Here is a 19215-nt window from a genome sequence, read left to right as displayed (position 1 = left end):
ACAAATAAGGAAACTGAGGTCAGGAAAGACTGAGTCTCCCAAGGCCACACATTTAGAAGGTCAATTTAAACCCAGTTCTGCCCAGTTTCAAATTCCAGGTTTTTTGTTTTGTTTTGTTTTGTTTTTGCCAGTACCACACTGGTTCTCATTTGCAGAAAAAAAAATTAAAATTGAAATGACATAGACATATAATATTTTTACAATTTTGGAGTTGTTCAGTGGACACAGACAAGAGGATTTAAAATGTGTAAGAAACATAATTTTAAATATATATGATGAAAACCTATAACTTAAAATAAATAATACAAATGAAGCCTATGACAAATATAAGGTACAAGAGAAATCAATATGACAACTATTTAAGTGTCAGGCTTTAGTGGACTGAAATACTTTAATTCACAGAAATTTAAAGGCTAAAAAGCCATCAATGCTTCTTTTCCTTGTTTAGTAAGTTCCAGGTACAGTGCCAAGTCCCTTCCAAACCCCCAAGAGGACTGGGTCTGTTTTATGAGCATAAATACTGCTTCAAAAGGATTAAGTGATTTACCTGGTAGTCCTCAGGACTGAATGCTGTCAGTGATACTGTTCTATATTCCGCCATAACCCTCCCCAGAAGCCCTTGAGCACGGACGACCAGCAACCTAACTTCTCCATCTTCCTCCTGCACGGTGATGTGTGGAACACTGCTTGCGGGCAGGGTCATTGTGTCCTCAGGCTGGGGAGGCAGCCCAGTGGAGAACTGTAGCAAGCCTGGCAGATACAAAGAGAAGCAGGGCATTCTTGCCCCAATTATCTGTGGAAGAATCTCTTATTCACTTGAAACAATCTTACACAATTATTTTGATCACCAGGATAAAATTCAGAGGGCTCTCATTTAGAAAAGACTTGAGTGAAGATTTGACTAACATGCTTTTGACAGAATATGTTAGTAAGTTTTCAGGATGTTAAAAATTAAAATGCTAATTTTCCTTGTCTCTACCCAAAGAAAGCTTTTTTTAATGGAAGCATCAATAAAAAGAATAGTGATGGAGTTTTAAAATATTATTATCAAACATTTACTCATATTTGACTCTCCAGAATTCATCCTTAAATTTATAGCAGAACAAAATTAATGGCACCCTAAAGGATTTGCAACACGCTTTTTTGAAAATTTAAGTATGAAAATCAGAGTTGAAGAACTTCCCAGGTTTCCTTCACGTATCTTTTATTGGATGGTCTTGCTTTATTCCTACAAAAGAACTATTACTTTTCAATGCAGAAAACAGTCTCAACTTATTATGACAGACATCTATGATAGTTTCCCAATTAAGAAAATTATCACTTTTCAGCCTAAGACAAGAAGAAACTAATATAAACAGACAGTGATAATGCTACTTCTTGAAGTTAAATAAAATATAAATTACAAAGTATTCCAATTAGGTGTTAACATATCACAGTAGGACAATTTTCAAAATTAAAAAAAATTTGATTACCATGAATAAAAATACTTTTTTCATTTAAAATAATCCTGCATTTAAAAATACTTTTCAAAATATATTATTAAACTTTAGAAATCGATCCCTATATTTTTTTCACAAGCACTGTCCCTCAAAATGGCAGCTTAGAAGTTCCAGGAGCTTGGAAGTTAGAGCATCCGAAGGAGTTCTACTTCAATCATTTGCAGAAGTCCCTTAAACCCTTAGCGAGATCAAGTACACCCAGAGAAGAGAGGATTATTCTTGCAAAAGGGCTTGGTTACCATATGGATGATCACTAGCTTTGATGGTGATATCTGTTGTTTCCTTTTCAGGGTCTATGCTTGCACCACTGGTGGGAGTTGAACCTAGTTTCCCATCTCCAGGAACCGCAGAAACCAATGTCACACGGAAATACTCATCAAGCTCCGGAATATCATCATCAAGGACATAAATATTCAGGACCTATAAATATAAAAATCCAAAGGCATTAAGCAATGAGGCATGTAGAAATTATTTGCCACTTATCAGAAGAAAATAAAGCAGCCAAACAAAGTTACTTTTTAACATGACAGATTTCTACACAAACTTAGACATAAAAATAGAGAGCGAGAGAGAAAGAGAGAGATAGATCTGAGAAAGTAATTCTTTAATCAATAATGGGTGCTGAGGAGTAATACTTTCTGTATAAAAATATCCTAGTCATGTATTAATATCATACCATATATTATACATTGATATATCAATATAGTATCATATATTCTTTGCACCAAAGACGGTGGTATTACCAACCTCATGTATAGAGTTCCTGGTTAAGGAACTGCACGTTATCTGATAGAATGTGGTAAGGCAATAGGAAAGGACAATGTATCCATGTCTAGTTCTGGCCGAAGGAAAGCCTGACATACCTAGCAGCTGCATGCTAGAAAACAGATCCACAATAAATGCTAGAAAACAGATCCAAAATGAGCCCTATAAGTCTGGCATACACAAACTGCTCAAAAAACATTAGGAAAGGAAGTAGCAATAACTCAGCCATGCTCTACAATATAAAAGTCAAAATTTGAAGTGAAAAAAACCATTCCACCTTCTTTTATTAACTGAACAAGCATGTTTTGACATCTACAATGTGCCAGGGCTAGAAATGGCCCCAGTTGCTAAGAGACTCACTGTCTTCTGTAGGAGAGAGATCTGTGGAAAAACATTTAAAATGCAATGCAAAAATGTCATAATAGACTTATGTACAAAGTAAACTGAGAACAAAACAATCAGCTCTATCTGGTAAAGGTTTTACAACAGACAAGTCTGAAGCAAGTTTTAATGAATTAGTTGTAGTTACGAGTAATAATGAGGAAGGATATTCCAAGTAAAAGAAACAACAGCATGAAAGAATAAGACACCTGGGTAACTACAGTTAGACCACTAAGGCTGGAGTGGGAGAGAAGTCTGGACACATAAACAAGAGTCAAGATCATAGGGACCGTTCATGCTATCATTAAAAAAATGAACTTCATTCCATAGAGAGTAAAGGAAAATGGAAGAATCATAAGCAGGGGACTGACAAAATGAGAATTCCATTTTAGAATCAATACCATGGCAGAATGTAAACAGAGTGGACAGAGCAAGAAAGGACGCAAGGTGCTGAGTTAGGAGGTGACTGACCAGAATTAATGAGGTACTGAACTAATTCAGTGACAATGGAGATGAGGAAAAATGGATGGATTTTAATTTGTTCTGGAAATAGAAGACCAAGGCCTTAAAGACTCAGCATTGGGAGTGAGGGACAGGAAGGAATGATGTATGATTTCCTGGTTTCTTCCAGAAAGGAGGGTGACAACAGTCTGAACACAAACTGTAACTCCAAATGCAATCTCCAAAACACTAGTCATTAGGCCTAAAAGCATTTGAAGAACTTTTTTTTTAATGTAGTTTTTAATGTAGGCCCAAGACAGAATCTGAATTTGGTTTTAATGTTCATTTTAATCAAAATTTTAATTAATAAAGTAATACATGGCATGGCCAATGTGCTCAAAGTATAAAAATGACACTTCTACCCAAATCTTGTCATTATTTTTGAACTAAAAGGGAACAATAGCGGTCTGAAGATTTAAAATATCTTGTCCCTAGAAAGTAAGCTGACAAATGTTGCTATGAAAAGCAATACCAAAATATCAAGATATACATTAAAAATGAAGCAATTAATATTTTTAAAGTATTGAAGCATACCAAAGTACTCGCTCAATTCAATTAGTAAAATGAAGAGTTTGAAACTGAAGACCCTATCAAGGTATAAATGTATCTCACATGGTGACTCAGTACACAAAACAGTATTTACCTTTACTATATGTTATACACTGCATTTTCTATTCTCTTTTGAAAATCTTTCTCATAACTCACTAAATTGATTTCATAACTAACGGGCCATTTAAAAACACTTGAAAAACACATTTCCAGTATACATTCCTGCACTGTAGCAAAACACACACACACACACACACTCTTCCCAGACTGTCTTGCCGCTAGGTTTCTAGATGTGATTTAAGTGTATTTAATTAAATGTACTCCCCAGACATCTGGAAGGCAATAGCAAAGTGGAGGTCACCTGACTGCTGTCTGTGCTGTAAAGCATAGTCACGGAGCATCAGCAGGCACCTCAGTATCCAGTCTCTGGCTTAGTAAGACTGAGAAGCTAGTGTAGATCCAGCAGGCACAGCGCTATAAACCAACCCCCGTATTCAATGTTATTGTTGCTTTAAAGGTCAATTAGTTTTAAAGAAATTTTAAAATGACAGAAGATAATATTTTAAATAAATCTTGACAGGAGCGTTTATGACTATTTTCCTGACCAAACTTTTATTAACTCTTAGCTCTTCCAAAATATATATGAATACTCTTTATAAAACAGTGGTTCCCAGTTATATTTTTATTTCATAGAGGGTAAATTTTCCAGGGGAAAATTTTGAGGATCAACTCTGTTTTCCAAGTGGGAACATTAAAAAGTTATCACATATCATCACTGTTACTTGATAAAAGAAATAGCAATTTAAATCCAAAAAAGAAGTGAAAAAGACAGGATCAGAATAAATTATAGTCCTTTAAATGGAATAATTTCAGCCTTATGAAAACTTACTCATTGTCCTAATTTTCCTCATTTTACCAAAGACCAGTAAAACATTTATCATGCCTCTTATTTACAGACTGCTATTGGGAACTTCTGTTATAAGTTATTTGTTTCCTTCTTACCCCAAATTATAGAGATTTGATCACTCTTCTTTAGCTTGAACTCTTTAAATCTTAAGGATATTTTAAATTTTTCCTAATTTTATCTTTTTCATCCAATCAACACCTAAGTCCCTTAGAAATGTCTTCAAAGATATTTGCAAGTCTTAAGTTATTTTACTATTTATCCCTGATGACCTATAAACTATTTACATTTCTAAAGAAAAATTATACTGGTATGAATATTCCAACATATCAGACATTTTATATTAGAATGTAACAAAAATTTATATAGGAGAAGGTCTCATCTCAATTTCACTTACAGTAAGTGTCACTTATTTCTGGAGCATCTATTCAGAAATCAGACAACAATTCATGGAAAGCTTCTGATAAAACTGGTGATCGCTTGTACTTTCAAAACAAAGAAAAATTACCTATTTTTTCCAAATTTAAAAATAAAATATTACAGTTTTAGGAATTCCTCTTGGCTGACCAGAAGAGTACCATTAAGAATTCTGCAGTTTCTCATTTTATCAGTAATAACCAAAAACCCACAATGATAAATCTTCAAGCTATACCACTTTTATTATATTGAGATTAAAGAACAGATATAACCAACATTATTTAACATCCTTAATTTTTCACTGCAGAAATAAATACAAAAATATTTTATGCCATGATATATAACTAATTGTCTAAATATTCTAAATTGCTTAAAAAGCAGGAAGCTGCAAATAAATTACAGAACAAACAGATCAGGAAAAGCTTTCCAGGAGGCTTTCAAAGAAACAGAGAAGGTAGAGTTTACCTCTGATCTCTGCCAAGGAAGGAATGTGATAGTTCCACTGGCATTAGCAAAATCATCAACAAGGTAATTAACACCATCAGATTCGATCTGTGAGATGGTGTAAAAAACATGCACATAGTCCAGAGCTCCTCTGGTTCGCTCCACCACACATGAAATGGTGGATCCCTCCTCTGCAATCTGAAATTGAACATAAGTTCTTCATAAGTATACACCAATTCAAATCAGTGATAAAATTACAAGGCTTTCCTGAAATCCTTTTACCATAAACTTAATTCTATAACTTTCTACCTCTCTAAGGTGGCCTCTACATTCCTCCGGATATATTTTTGACTGCTAAAAAGTATTTACAATCATTGGTTTTTCCACTCATTCCTTTAAAGGGATAAATAAAAGCAGAAACAATAATAATTAATTAACTACACATGTAATTCATTCATTGAAACCTCTTGTGTATCAGCCACTATGCTAGATGCTATGGCTTCAAACGATTTTTTTTAAAAAAGCACAATCCTTTATCTGGGTAAGTCTAAAGAGGAAAACAAACTCATGATTTTATGATGAGTTCAGCACAAAAAGTTGGGTGTAAACAGTGGAACATGACATCAGGGAGAACTTTCTAGGCACAGACACAAGAAGTAATCGAGTGGATTTGGTGAAATCATTTTGCGGGTGGTATAAACTATCCAGTGGGGACAGCCTGGAGAAACTCCTGGTGGGGAGACAATAGTCAGGTAAAGGAGGGCACTGATATCATGCTTAATATCTTTTTGCTATTTCTGACATATATACATATACATATGTATACATACATGTGTGTGCATTTTTCGTGTGAAAAGTATTTTTATTTACATAATTTAAGATAATGTTTAGAAATTACATGGAGCGGGAAATTGGAATATCTTTTAGAATAGGTCTTCCTATTCTTAAATTCTCCATCTCTCATTTCTATTTTTATAGTATCTAACATAAAATTCATAGAAAAAAGAACTAAAACTGAATAAATAGAGCTCAAAATACAAATCTTAATATATGTAAGGTCATTCTCTACTTTTCACATCAATCATAAGCACCTCTGATCAGCATTAAATAGAGCTATTTTGGTGCCAACATCAGAGCTAGAAAGAACAGATTTGAAATTTGTCTGCAAACAGGCAACAGTCAAAACAGTTATCAATGAGCATGGAAGCACCAGGAGTTGTTCCAGTAAATCCTTTGAGTTTCTCTGAGCTTCAGCATTCCTACTCCAAAATGCAGCAGAAACCCTACTGCCTCAGAGTACACAAGATCAAGGACCCCTGGGGCAATATAACTCCTTTGTCTGCTCATCTGCGAGCCTAGGAAGCCCAAAATGACCCTATGGTTATTCAAAAGAACCTTCAGTCTGTCTCCTGATGGAAATGTTCCATCTCCAGGTCCAACCAGAACTTCTAATCCAGTGGAACTTATAACATGGGAACAGGAAACACAAATTCTGACAGTGGGTCACTGGGGGTGACAGAGTTAAGAGTCTCACTTCTACCTCTTGCTTCCTGAGCCCATGTGATCTAATTACCGGGGGCACGGAATTAGCTATCAGCCATTGGGCACACATGCTGGATCCTGGAGCACAAAACCCCAACACTTCAAGATGTTGTCCCTGAGCTGGCACTTTGGCTGAGTCTTTAACAGGCAATCCCATTGCTGCACTAGGCCAGCTGCTTCAGGTGATGTCGTATAATACACACACACACACACACACACACACACACACACACACACACACACACACACACACACACACACACACACACACACACACACACACACACACACACACACACACACACACACACACACACACACACACACACACGAATATTACTCAGCCACAAAGAAGAATGAAATATTGCCGTTTGCAGCAATATGGATGGACCTAGAGATTATCATACTAAGTGAAGGCAGACAGAGAAAAACAAATATTTGCTATCACTTATATGTGGAATTTAAAAAATAATACAAATAAGCTTACTTACAAAACAGAAACAGACTCACAGACATAGAAAACAAACTTATGGTTACCAAAGGGGAAAGGGGGGAAGGATAAATTAGGACTTTGGAATTAACAGATACACACCACTACATGTAAAATAAACAAGGATTTACTGTATAGCACAGAAAACTATATTCAATATCTTGTAATAACCTGTAATGAAAAAGAATCTGAAAAAGAATACACATATATATGTGCATGCGTGTGTATAACTGAATCACTTTGCTGTACACGTGAAACTAACACAATATTTTAAATCAACTATAGTTCAATTTAAAAACTGGTATTTCTAAACAGCTCATGTAACTCAACAACAAAAAAAAACCAATCAAAAAATGGGCAGAAAACCTTTACAGACATTTCTCCAAAGAAGGCATACAAATGGCCAGTAGGCACATGAAAAGATGCTCAACATCGCTAATTATTAGAGAAATGAAAATCAAAACTACAATGAGGTACCACCTTACACCAGTCAGAATGGCCATCATTAAAAAGTTGACAAATAACAAGTACTGGAGAGGGTGTTGAGAAAAGGGAACCCTCCTACACTATTAGTGGGAATTAGGTTGGTGCAGCCACTATGGAAAACAGTATGGAGGTTCCTCAGAAAACTAAAAATAGAATTACCATACGATCCAGCAATCCCACTCCTGGGCATATACCCAGAGAAAACTCTAATTCAAAAAGATACATGCATGGAGGGCTGGGATAGGGAGGGTGGGAGGGAGGGAGATGCAAGAGGGAAGGGATATGGGAACAGATGTATATGTATAACTGATTCACTTTGTTATAAAGCAGAAACTAACACACCACTGTGAAGCAATTATACTCAATAAAGTTGTAAAAAAAAAAAAAAAGATACATGCAGCCCTATGTTCATAGCAGCACTATTCACAATAGCCAAGATATGGAAACAACCTAAGTGTCCACTGAGAGATGAATGGATAAGGAAGATGTGGTACATATATACAATAGAATACTACTCAGTCATAAAAAGAACAAAATAATGCCATCTGCAGCAACATGCATGCAACTAGGGATTATCATATTAAGTAAGTCAGAAAGAGAAAGACAAATACCATATGATATCACTTATATGTGGGATCTAAAATACAGCACAAATGAACCTATCTGCAAAACACAGACTCACAGAGATCAGACTTGTGGTTGCCAAGGGGAAGAGGGGGAGGGAGAGGGATGGACTGGGAGTTTGGGGTTAGTAGATGCAAACTATTACATTTAGAATGGATAAACAACAAGGTCCTACAGTATAGCACAGGGAACTATATCCAATCTCCTGGGGTAAACCATAATAGAAAATAATATTAAAAAAGAATGTATATATGTGTATAACTGAGTCACTTTGCTGTAGAGCAGAGATTGGCATAACATTGTAAAAATGTTATGGTATTTAACATATGGCCTGGTATTTTAAGGCCATATATAAATGGTATATTTTAAGGCCATTACATAAATTATATTTAAAGACTGGATAAGACAATGAGGGAAGCAAGTATAGATAGAAAAGGACCAAGTACAATCAGTTCTTCTGTAACACTGGTTTTGAAATGAAACTGTTCCAATGCAACTGATACATCAGGGAGCACTTTGAACATATTTCACATTTGTTTATGTATAAATTCATCCACAAGAAACATGGTGAACAAAGAAAACTGTACCACCTGAAACAAGCCACATGAGAATACACACACACACACACACACACACACACACACACACACACACACACACACACACACACACACACACACACACACACACACACACACACACACACACACACACACACACACACACACACACACACACACACACACACACACACACACACACCCCCAAACATCTACCAGTTACCTCAGTTCAACGCATGTGTCACCAGCCACATTTATCTGCAGTGAATGTGGCAACTTTCCCTCTGATTTCGAATAAACCTCCTTCCATCACTTCACAGTAGCACGCAAGCTATATTCCTCTGATGCTCACTTCTACAAGCAAACTTAAGGTTTTTTCAAGATATATGCCATATTTATTATCATACTTAAGAATTAAACACTTATTGTGTAAACCTATTTTTTATTAGGTCCCTTCCTTTTCTTTTCATATATCACTGAGCAAATTTTTGGATAGCGTTCGCCTAACCCATCTTTCCCATAAGTTCTTGTGTTTTTCACTATGCGATTTGGTACAGCGTGGTGATTTTTAGGAACCCATCTATCATGTTACGGCAGAATTAACTGTTCTAAAGGTGGAGCCCTCGAACCCTAAGAGGCTGGAGAGAAGAGGAAGCAGCAAAGACACAGGTGCTCAACACAGCACCTAATTTAATTTCCACTTAGACATTTACATCAGCATTTTCATCATAGCTGAATGGTATACAAACACGTGTGGTGGAAAGAGCATGGCTTTAAGGTCAAACAGTCCTGTTTGCCTGTTTCACTCCACCACTTACCAAAAGTCCTCCGTCTAAGTGACCTCTTCTTAAAACGAAGATCACAATGTCTCATGGATTTTGGTTGAGGTTAAACAAGTGCTTTACATGGTACCTAGTAAAATAGTAAGTGCTAAACAAATCTTATATTTCTTCCCCTTAAAATACAGACACACAAACACAGTAACAAAAAATGCCACGTAAAAACATTCCCTTATTTTATCAAGAAACTTATATGCTTGCATATTTAAAAAAAGCAAATTCCCATGTATTTAGATTCCTATCACAGTGGGGACATATTTGCTCCATTTTCCCACCCCAAATTTTAATCAGAATGACTATTTTGAATGAGTTAACTTAATAAGTCATTAATCCCAACATATGAGTATTCAGCCTTTCCCTTTCAGCAAGAGACATAGATTAATTAGATCCAAAGATACACTAAGGAATATGATGTTTTCTTACAGCTTTTTACCAAGTCAATGACATTATCATGCAGCATACAGGACTAAGCATTTTGCTTGCAGGAATCACATGGGGAAAAGTTATCTAACCACACTTTCATTCAGTAAAGCCTTCATTAAAATCTATCACCTACTAACTATTTTCAGTTTGGAAAAGAAGAGAAAAAAAGACTGTCCATATTCAATACAAATATGTGCAGATGTGTGCTATATATCAAAATTGCATAGAAATTTTAATAAACTAATAATTTACACAATAAAGTAAACTCTGTAAAGTTTTAACAAGGGAAGAAGCTTTAAGAGCCAAGAATCCATTAAAAAAAATGACATGGGATGCTTGGTAAAAATCCACCTTTCATACTTATGAATTTACAGAGAAATGACATAATGCATGACATTTGCTTTAAAAACTATTTCAGCCAAAAAATAAGAAACAAGACTGGCAAAAGGCTAATAAATATTGAAACTAGGTGATGGGTCACTGGGGTGACTATTCTACTTTTTCTATTGTTCTGTACGTATGATATTTTCCATTTTAAAACATTTTTAAAATTCAGCTTTTTGCCTCCCATCCCATCCCCCACTAGAGATTCTGACTCAGAAATGGGGTCTTGATTCAGGAATGGTATCCAGCAAAATGCGTTAGATATTTCCAACCAAGGCCATCCACACACAGCACTTTGGGAAATAGCAGACCAGAGGATGGAATTGCAATACAAGAAGACGATTAAGACATGGAGAATAGATAATTAAAAGATCTTTTCTACTATTAAAATGTTCACCTAATTGAATTTATTTATTTACTTATTTATCTATCTTTGGCTGCACTGGGTCTTCGTTGCTGCGTGCAGGCTTTCTTTAGTTGAGGTGAGCCCGGGCTACTCTTTGTTGCAGTGCGCGGGCTTCTCACTGCAGTGGCTACAACCAAGATTACTCTACCCAGCAAGAATCTCATTCAGATTCGATGGAGAAATCAAAAGCTTTACAGACAAGCAAAAGCTAAGAGAATTCAGCACCACCAAACCAGCTCTACAACAAATGCTAAAGGAACTTCTCTAAGTACGAAACACAAGAGAAAAAAAGGACCTACAAAAACAAACCCAAAACAATTAAGAAAAGTCATAGGAACATACATATCGATAATTACCTTACACGTGAATGGATTAAATGCTCCCACCAAAAAACACAGGCTCACTGCTTGGATACAAAAACAAGACCCATATATATGCGGTCTACAAGACACCCACTTCAGACCTAGGGACACAGACAGACTGAAAGTGCGGGGATGGAAAAAGATATTCCAAGCAAATGGAATCAGAAGAAAGCGGGAATAGCAATACTCATATTAGAGAAAATAGATTTTAAATAAAGAATGTTACAAGAGATAAGAAAGGACACTACATAATGATCAAGGGATCAATCCAACAAGAAGATATAACAATTATAAATATATATGCACCCAACACAGGAGCACCTCAATACATAAAGCAAATGCTAACAGCTCTAAAAGAAATCAATAGTAATACAATAACAGTGGGGGACTTTAACACCTCACTTACACCAATGGACAGATCATCCAAAATGAAAATTAATAAGGAAACACAAGCTTTAAATGACACAACAGACCAGATAGATTTAATTGATATTCATAGGACATTCCATCCAAAACCAGCAGATTACACTTTCTTCTCAAGTGTGCACGGAACATTCTCCAGGATAGATCACATCTTGGGTCACAAATCAAGCCTCAGTAAATTTAAGAAAATTGAAATCATATCAAGCATCTTTTCTGACCACAACGCTATGAGATTAGAAATGAATTACAGGGAAAAAAACGTAAAAAACACAAACACATGGAGGCTAAACAATACGTTACTAAATAACCAAGCGATCACTGAAGAAATCAAAGAGGAAATCAAAAAACACCTAGAGACAAATGACAATGAAAACACGAAAATCCAAAACCTATAGGATGCAGCAAAAGCAGTTCTAAGAGGGAAGCTTATAGCTATACAAGCCTACCTCAAGAAACAAGAAAAATCTCAAATAAATAATCTAACCTTATACCTAAAGGAACTAGAGAAAGAAGAACAAACAAAACCCAAAGTTAGAAATCATAAAGAGCAGAGCAGAAATAAATGAAATAGAAACAAAGAAAACAATAGCAAAGATCAATAAAACTAAAAGCTGGTTCTTTGAGAAGATGAACAAAATTGATAAACCATTAGCCAGACTCAGAAAGAAAAAGAGGGAGAGGAATCAAATCAATAAAATTAGAAATGAAAAAGGAGAAGTTACAAAAGACACCACAGGAATACAAAGCATCCTAAGAGACTACGACAAGCAACTCTATGCCAATAAAATGGACAACCTGGAAGAAATGGACAAATTCTTAGAAAGGTATAACCTTCCAAGACTGAACCAGGAAGAAATAGAAAATATGAACAGACCAGTCACAAGTAATAAAATTGAAACTGTGATTAAAAAGCTTCCAACAAACAAAAGTCCAGGACCAGATAGCTTCACAGGAGAATTCTATCAAACATTGTAATTCCAAATAGGCCAATATATATGAAGGAGCACAACATCAAGTAATAATCATCAGAACCATCATCACTCAGTTTTTCACAAGAAACAGTAGCAGCCGCTACTGTTTTCTCTTTTGAGTCAGGAACTTGACACATCTTCAGATCATCAGAAAAGTAATTATAAAGGTTAACAATGAGAAGAGTTTTTTAAATACATTTTCCCAGAAAAAATAATACACTATTCCAAGACATGAATTTGGCTTTCTCTATTGAGATAGAAGGTTAAAGCTAAACAATTACACATCCAATTAATTATTTATTTTGTTTCATGCTTGGCTGATGATCTGTAATATCAGATTATACCAATATCACTTATATCTAAAGGAATCTATTCACATAACATAGGGCAGGCGTGTAAAAACAAACGCAGTCCTAGTTAAGTAATATTCTCGTTTTTACAAAGATCCTCTTAAAATATCTCTAAATTTATTCTTAAGCCATGAGTTTATAAATATAAAACATAATCTAAATATTAGTTGTAAAAGTTAAATAAGACTAGCAAATTCTATGAATCATTAGGAAAAGCAACTTTATAATTATGTGGTATACAAGACTGCAGGACATAAAAAAAACAGTGCGAAAATAAGGTGGAGAGAAAATAACGCTGTTAAGTACAATGAATAACAAAACACAGGAAGGCAACATGATAATGTGACTACTAGGCAATACGTCCAACAAAAATCAGCCATCTGCTCAATATGGAGCCCACTAGGAAGACAAAGAATTATTTGGCATACCCCACCAGGGCTCTAAACTACATTTGTTCATTCTTTCAATTAAATTTATTAAGCACCTGCTATTTGCCAGGACACGGTGTACCTGGTTAGGAGGAAACAAATCACAAAATAATCTCATCTCTTTCAATATGCCAACAAGTAGACTATGTCATATTCTACATATTTTCATTATTTGTTTAAGATCTGATTATGCTTTCATTTTAACTTTTTTTTTCTTTTTTTTGCGGTACGCAGGCCTCTCACTGTTCTGGCCTCTCCTGCTGTGGAGCACAGGCTCCGGACGCACAGACTCAGCAGCCATGGCTCACGGGCCCAGCCGCTCCACGGCATGTGGGATCTTCCCAGACTAGGGCACGAACCCGTGTCCCCTGCATCGGCAGGCGGACTCTCAACCACTGCGCCACCAGGGAAGCCCCATTTTAACTTTAATATTACTTTATGTCATACGAATCTATGAAAAATGTAAAAGCATAACATAATTCAGAGAGAAGTCTTTAAACGATCCCTATCGGCTTCAGCATTTTTGGACGAATAAGAAAAAAGTTAACTTTTCAATGTCACTGAAACATCACAATGCAGAAGAATCTATGGATGTGACAGTGGTTTTTATTTCTGAAAATGAAGCAAATAACCATAAAATTTAAACTCAAGATAATTCCAGGCATAAACCACCAGTTCTCAAATAGTTTAGTTTCAGGACTCCTGAGCTCTCATAAAAATGACTGAGAACCCCAAGGAATTCCTTGCTTATGTTGGTGAAATCTGCTGATATTTACCATTTTATGAATGAAAATTGAAAAAAAATTAAAGATTGATATACTAACTCATTTTAAATAGCAATAATAAACTCATGTTAACATAAGCAACATATTTTATGAAAACTAACTATATTCTCTAAAACAAAAAATTAATGATGGGGGCACTGCTTTTACATTTTTGCAATTCTCTTCAAAGTCTAGCTTAATAGAAGACAGCTAGATTCTCATATCTCCATTTGTAATCAATTTGTCTGTTGCTATTTGTTATTTTGGTTGAAGTATATGAAGACTATCTAGCCTTACATAGATAGATAACTGGAAAAGGAAGAGGATTACAATAGTCTTTTCAGACAGCTGTGGGTATTCTTCCTCAATATTATACCAAAATTTGACAAGTGGTAGTTTAGTTGCAATGTGGAATCATACTCTAATACATTAAAATCCATTGGTGTACCTTGCACTTTAAATCAATCTTTACCCATGCATGATTTTGTAACGATACACGTGGATTATTTGGAGAATACTGGTTCACTGAGTTATACAGGTCTTCCAAATGTTGATGTATTTCATTATACAAAATAAGTAAATCACACTTGCTAATATCACTATCAATTTATCTGAAAAGTCTTTTAAGTATTGGGAAACCATCAGGCTCACTTTGGCAGGTAAAATGTCCCAACAACCCTAATTTTTGTTTGAAAGCTCAAATTTTTATCACTGGTAACAAATACTATCAGTTGTTTTCCAGGTAGTCACTGACTCACTTCATTCATTTCCATGAAAATGCCTGCCAGATACCCAAGTCTGAATAACCAAACTTTGTTGGTCATTTTTCAAGTAAAAATTCTGTTCTACGAAAAGAGCAGCCAGTTCAGCTCACAACTCAGTATCTGCACAAACGCTTTTCTTCACAACTATCATGTTCTGTTAATGTAGCAGAAGTGCTTTATTTGTGCTTCTCATTTCACAATATGGAATGTTAAAAAGGTGGGTATTCAAGGGTAGAAATTTTATCAAATTAATGTTTTGTACTGTTTCATCAAATATACTCAAGTGAAATATTCACCTTTTAAACTACAGGTGTGTGGTGATCAATAAAACAATGACAACTGGTACAGTTTGGTGCCACTGCCTTGATTCATACAAAGGCACTAGCAGCTAGCAGTTTCGGCAACCGTTGCTTTTGCAGTGCAAATGTCAATAAAATGAAAAAGACATCATAGCATTTTATAAAATTAGGTTTGACTTTTGTAGAACTCCTGAAAGATCTCAGGAACCCCTAGGGGTCCTTGCGCTACACTTTGAGAATGACTTCAGTAAGCAATCAATAAATATTGATGATGGTGATCACGACAAAAATATTTCATATCACTCCCGTCTCAGATCACACCAAGATGAAAGTAGGAGTTTTATACTTCAATTCTTAAGACTTTCAGGAATGAAAATTCTATAATCTTCCTGACAATCAAATTCCAATATCTGATCTTTTAGACACAACATTTTCCCTATATTAACCATCTAAACTTTACTCTTTCCAGTATAGATGTATTCTATTCCTCTCTTCTGCAATCAATGGTTGACTGGCCCTGTTCAAATTCTGAAATATCCGGGAACAAAGGTGCATACCTAGGTGGAACTAAACCAACACCAACACAATCTATCAAGGGAAATTGTGAGATAAGCCAGCACTGAAGACTTACTATAATGATCCAGAAAGTCAGAGAAACACTCAAAAACTACTCATTTTAGGCAGGTTTTAAAAACTTATGTATTGTTTTGTTTTGTTTTTCAGTTTGGTTGTTTATGCAGTTTAGCTGAATCTAGATGTGTTTGTTATTTGAACTATGAGCCTTTTCATGTCTTGATATTAAAATGCATTCACAGGGGGCTTCCCTGGTGGCACAGTGGTTGAGAGTCCGCCTGCCGATGCAGGGGACACGGGTTCGTGCCCCGGTTCGGAAAGATCCCACATGCTGCGGAGCGGCTGGGCCCGTGAGCCATGGCCGCTGAGCCTGCGCGTCCAGAGCCTGTGCTCCGCAACGGGAGAGGCCACAACAGTGAGAGACCCACGTACTGCAAAAAAAATAATAAAATAAAATAAAATACATTCACAAGTTCAACAAAGACTTATTGAGTACCTACTATGTGCCATGCTAGGTCCTAGAGATACAATATGAACAATAATAAAACCTTGTCACACTGAGAGCTTTTTCACCTTTGTGGTAGAAAGGGATAGCCGGTATATAAGCAGACTTATTAATAACATACGGAATTGAAGCGTGTGATCAATGCTACAAAAAAAAAGTAAAACTAGGTGAAGGGATGGAGAGTGACCAGTTAGGAGAAGTGGGAGGATTACTTTAAATTAAAAAGTCTTTACTGAGTAGATGTCTTTGGAGCTGAGACTTGAATGACTAATTCTGAGGATGTGGAATAAGAGCGTTCCAGATTGAAAGGCTAGGAAGTGCTGATGCCCTGAGATTGGAAATGAAACAAGGCAAGTCTGACTGAAACATACTGACCAAACAGGAGAATTACACAAGAAGTCAGAGCCATAGGCAGGTGCCAGGTCATGAAGCGATATGAAGGGAAGCTGATTTTAGATGGTACAGAATGGTTCTCACAACCTGATGGAAGTCACTTCCTCTTTTTAAAAATAGAGACGATGATATCAAACATACATGGGGGAAAGACAACAGGTTAGAATTCACAAGACATAAGTTCAAATTCCAGTTTTTCCCACTGTTATCTTAGAAACAAAAGAAGGCAGGGGGAGAAAATTAGTATTTATTAAATACTAGTAATTGCCACACTCTGAATCAGGTTTTGGTCCTATCTCATTTAATTCAACTAGGGTAAGTTATTTTCTCAGGTCTCTAAGCTGCCGTTTCTAACCCTATGAAGTGGAGAAGGTAATAATTAATATTTGTTGCAGCTACATTATGAATTGTCAGAAAGGTGCATAAAAAACTAACATGTAAAGTTCTTTGACAACTAAGTATCTAAAAGTATTATCATTATAGATAAACATATTTCTCTTTTAAGTCATAGATTTATATGACATTTGTCCTCCCTGTTTAGGATATTCTATTTCTGGTATAGAAAAAGAACATTTATTGAAGATCTCTTATGACTGTCACCAAACCAAAGAATAAGAGGGGCAATAAAACATTCCAGAGAGCCAGGCACCCCAATTTGAACTATTGATACAATGAGCCCTATGACCTAGATATTTTTTCAAGCTCTACCCATTCATGTTTTTCTTAATTGCTTCAATTTACATATGCACCCCTCTAAACCTACAAGAATCAACTTGCAAAAGGAAAGCCTCTCTTGTTCGTTGGCATCCTTTCATGGACACTGAGCTGTTGCTTCACACAGAACACCTGTGAAGCGGTTTCATAAGATCTCACATTACTGAACAGGAAACCAAGATGATTACGAATCCTTGAAAGCTTGGAAAGGACTGATAAGGGTAGTAAAGCTGCCTAATGAATTAAGCTGGCCAAGATGGGTGATAAGAAAGGCATTTACATCCAACATGGACGAACACTGTAACTACTTAAGAACGTTTCATATGTGGGGAAAAAAACCCTCAAAAAATCGTATTTTAATAAAGTCTCAATTACAATTATTCACAGAAGCTTTCAATATATATTATTTCATTTACTTACACAGTAGCCAAAACGTAAATTACATGTGGAGTACAATTATGCATTCTGTGAAATGCATTAACTTTAAAGATAATTGCTAAAGTTTCATTTGCTAACTTATTATTACTTATCTCAGCTTATTAAGCTTCTGATTCAAACTGTGAACTTACAAGAGAAAAGACCTTATAATTTACGTTTGCACCGCTGGCTATAGCATACTTCTGGGCCTAGCGTCAATACTCAGGCAATCTTACCAAATGAAAGAAAGCCCACTCCCAAACAAATCCACGTACGATGAACTTTTTAACTGAAATTCACCAAACTCACTACTTACCTCTGGTATACAGGCTCCTGTGAAACCAAACAAGCCATTGGCATTGTCACTTTTTTGTATTACCAATCTTGCTGTAGAATTCTCTTCAGAAATGCGAGCTCCTCCACATACGGAGACTAGTTTAAGAATGAATAATTCTTCTCCTTCCTCTTCATTGTCATCTCTTGCAGAAACAATGAATGATTTGTTAGTTTCTCCCTGTCTGAATTCCACATATCCAGAAACAGGGTGTAAATCACTCTTTGCTGGCATGGCATGAAGTTCGTAAATTTCTTCAAGGGTCAATTTCCGCTCATAGGACCTCACATCCTGCATCAGACCTGTAAATCTGTCATTGCCATTCACTCCTGCCCCAATTCTCAGTGTTCCTGGACCTGAAATTAGAAATGGGTTTAAATGCTACAATAACCACAACTATCCTGTCCTAAAGTACAAGTGTGATTCAGAAAGTGAAGCGATTTTATTAAAAAGTCTTATTAGGTAAGTAAAGCTTTCACATAACTAGAACACAATTAAATAAAGCCTATCTATTATAATGAAAAATGAATCAGTAAAGTAATCGCTGGGATTTAAGATATTTTGTACCAAAGGATATGTTGTACATGCGTATGTATGTGTATATACATATGTATATGTATATATTTGGATAGACATTTCTTCTGAGAAATCTAAAAATTTCCCTGCACATCTAAGAATGGAATGATTCAATTCAGTCACAATTT

At 35.7% G+C, this 19215-nt stretch overlaps 1 protein-coding gene across 1 annotated transcript in view; it reads right to left on the bottom strand.

The window, feature by feature from the left end:
- The window catches only part of ADGRV1 (adhesion G protein-coupled receptor V1), a gene marked incomplete at its 5' end in the record, with an annotated part of 521373 nt that overhangs the window by 453791 nt on the left and 48367 nt on the right, over nucleotides 1-19215 (bottom strand). The window contains 4 exons of the mRNA XM_081231559.1: nucleotides 548-750; nucleotides 1739-1919; nucleotides 5482-5658; nucleotides 18494-18867. Coding sequence (XP_081087685.1) covers nucleotides 548-750; nucleotides 1739-1919; nucleotides 5482-5658; nucleotides 18494-18867 — 935 coding nt within the window. The remainder of the gene's footprint in view (nucleotides 1-547; nucleotides 751-1738; nucleotides 1920-5481; nucleotides 5659-18493; nucleotides 18868-19215) is intronic.

This window comes from Mesoplodon bidens (genome assembly GCF_964165515.1).
Source record: "Mesoplodon bidens genome assembly, chromosome: 4".
Taxonomy (NCBI): Eukaryota; Metazoa; Chordata; class Mammalia; order Artiodactyla; family Ziphiidae; genus Mesoplodon; species Mesoplodon bidens.
The sequence above is the reverse complement of the archived record's forward strand: the minus strand, read 5'-3'. Positions and strand labels throughout refer to the sequence as shown.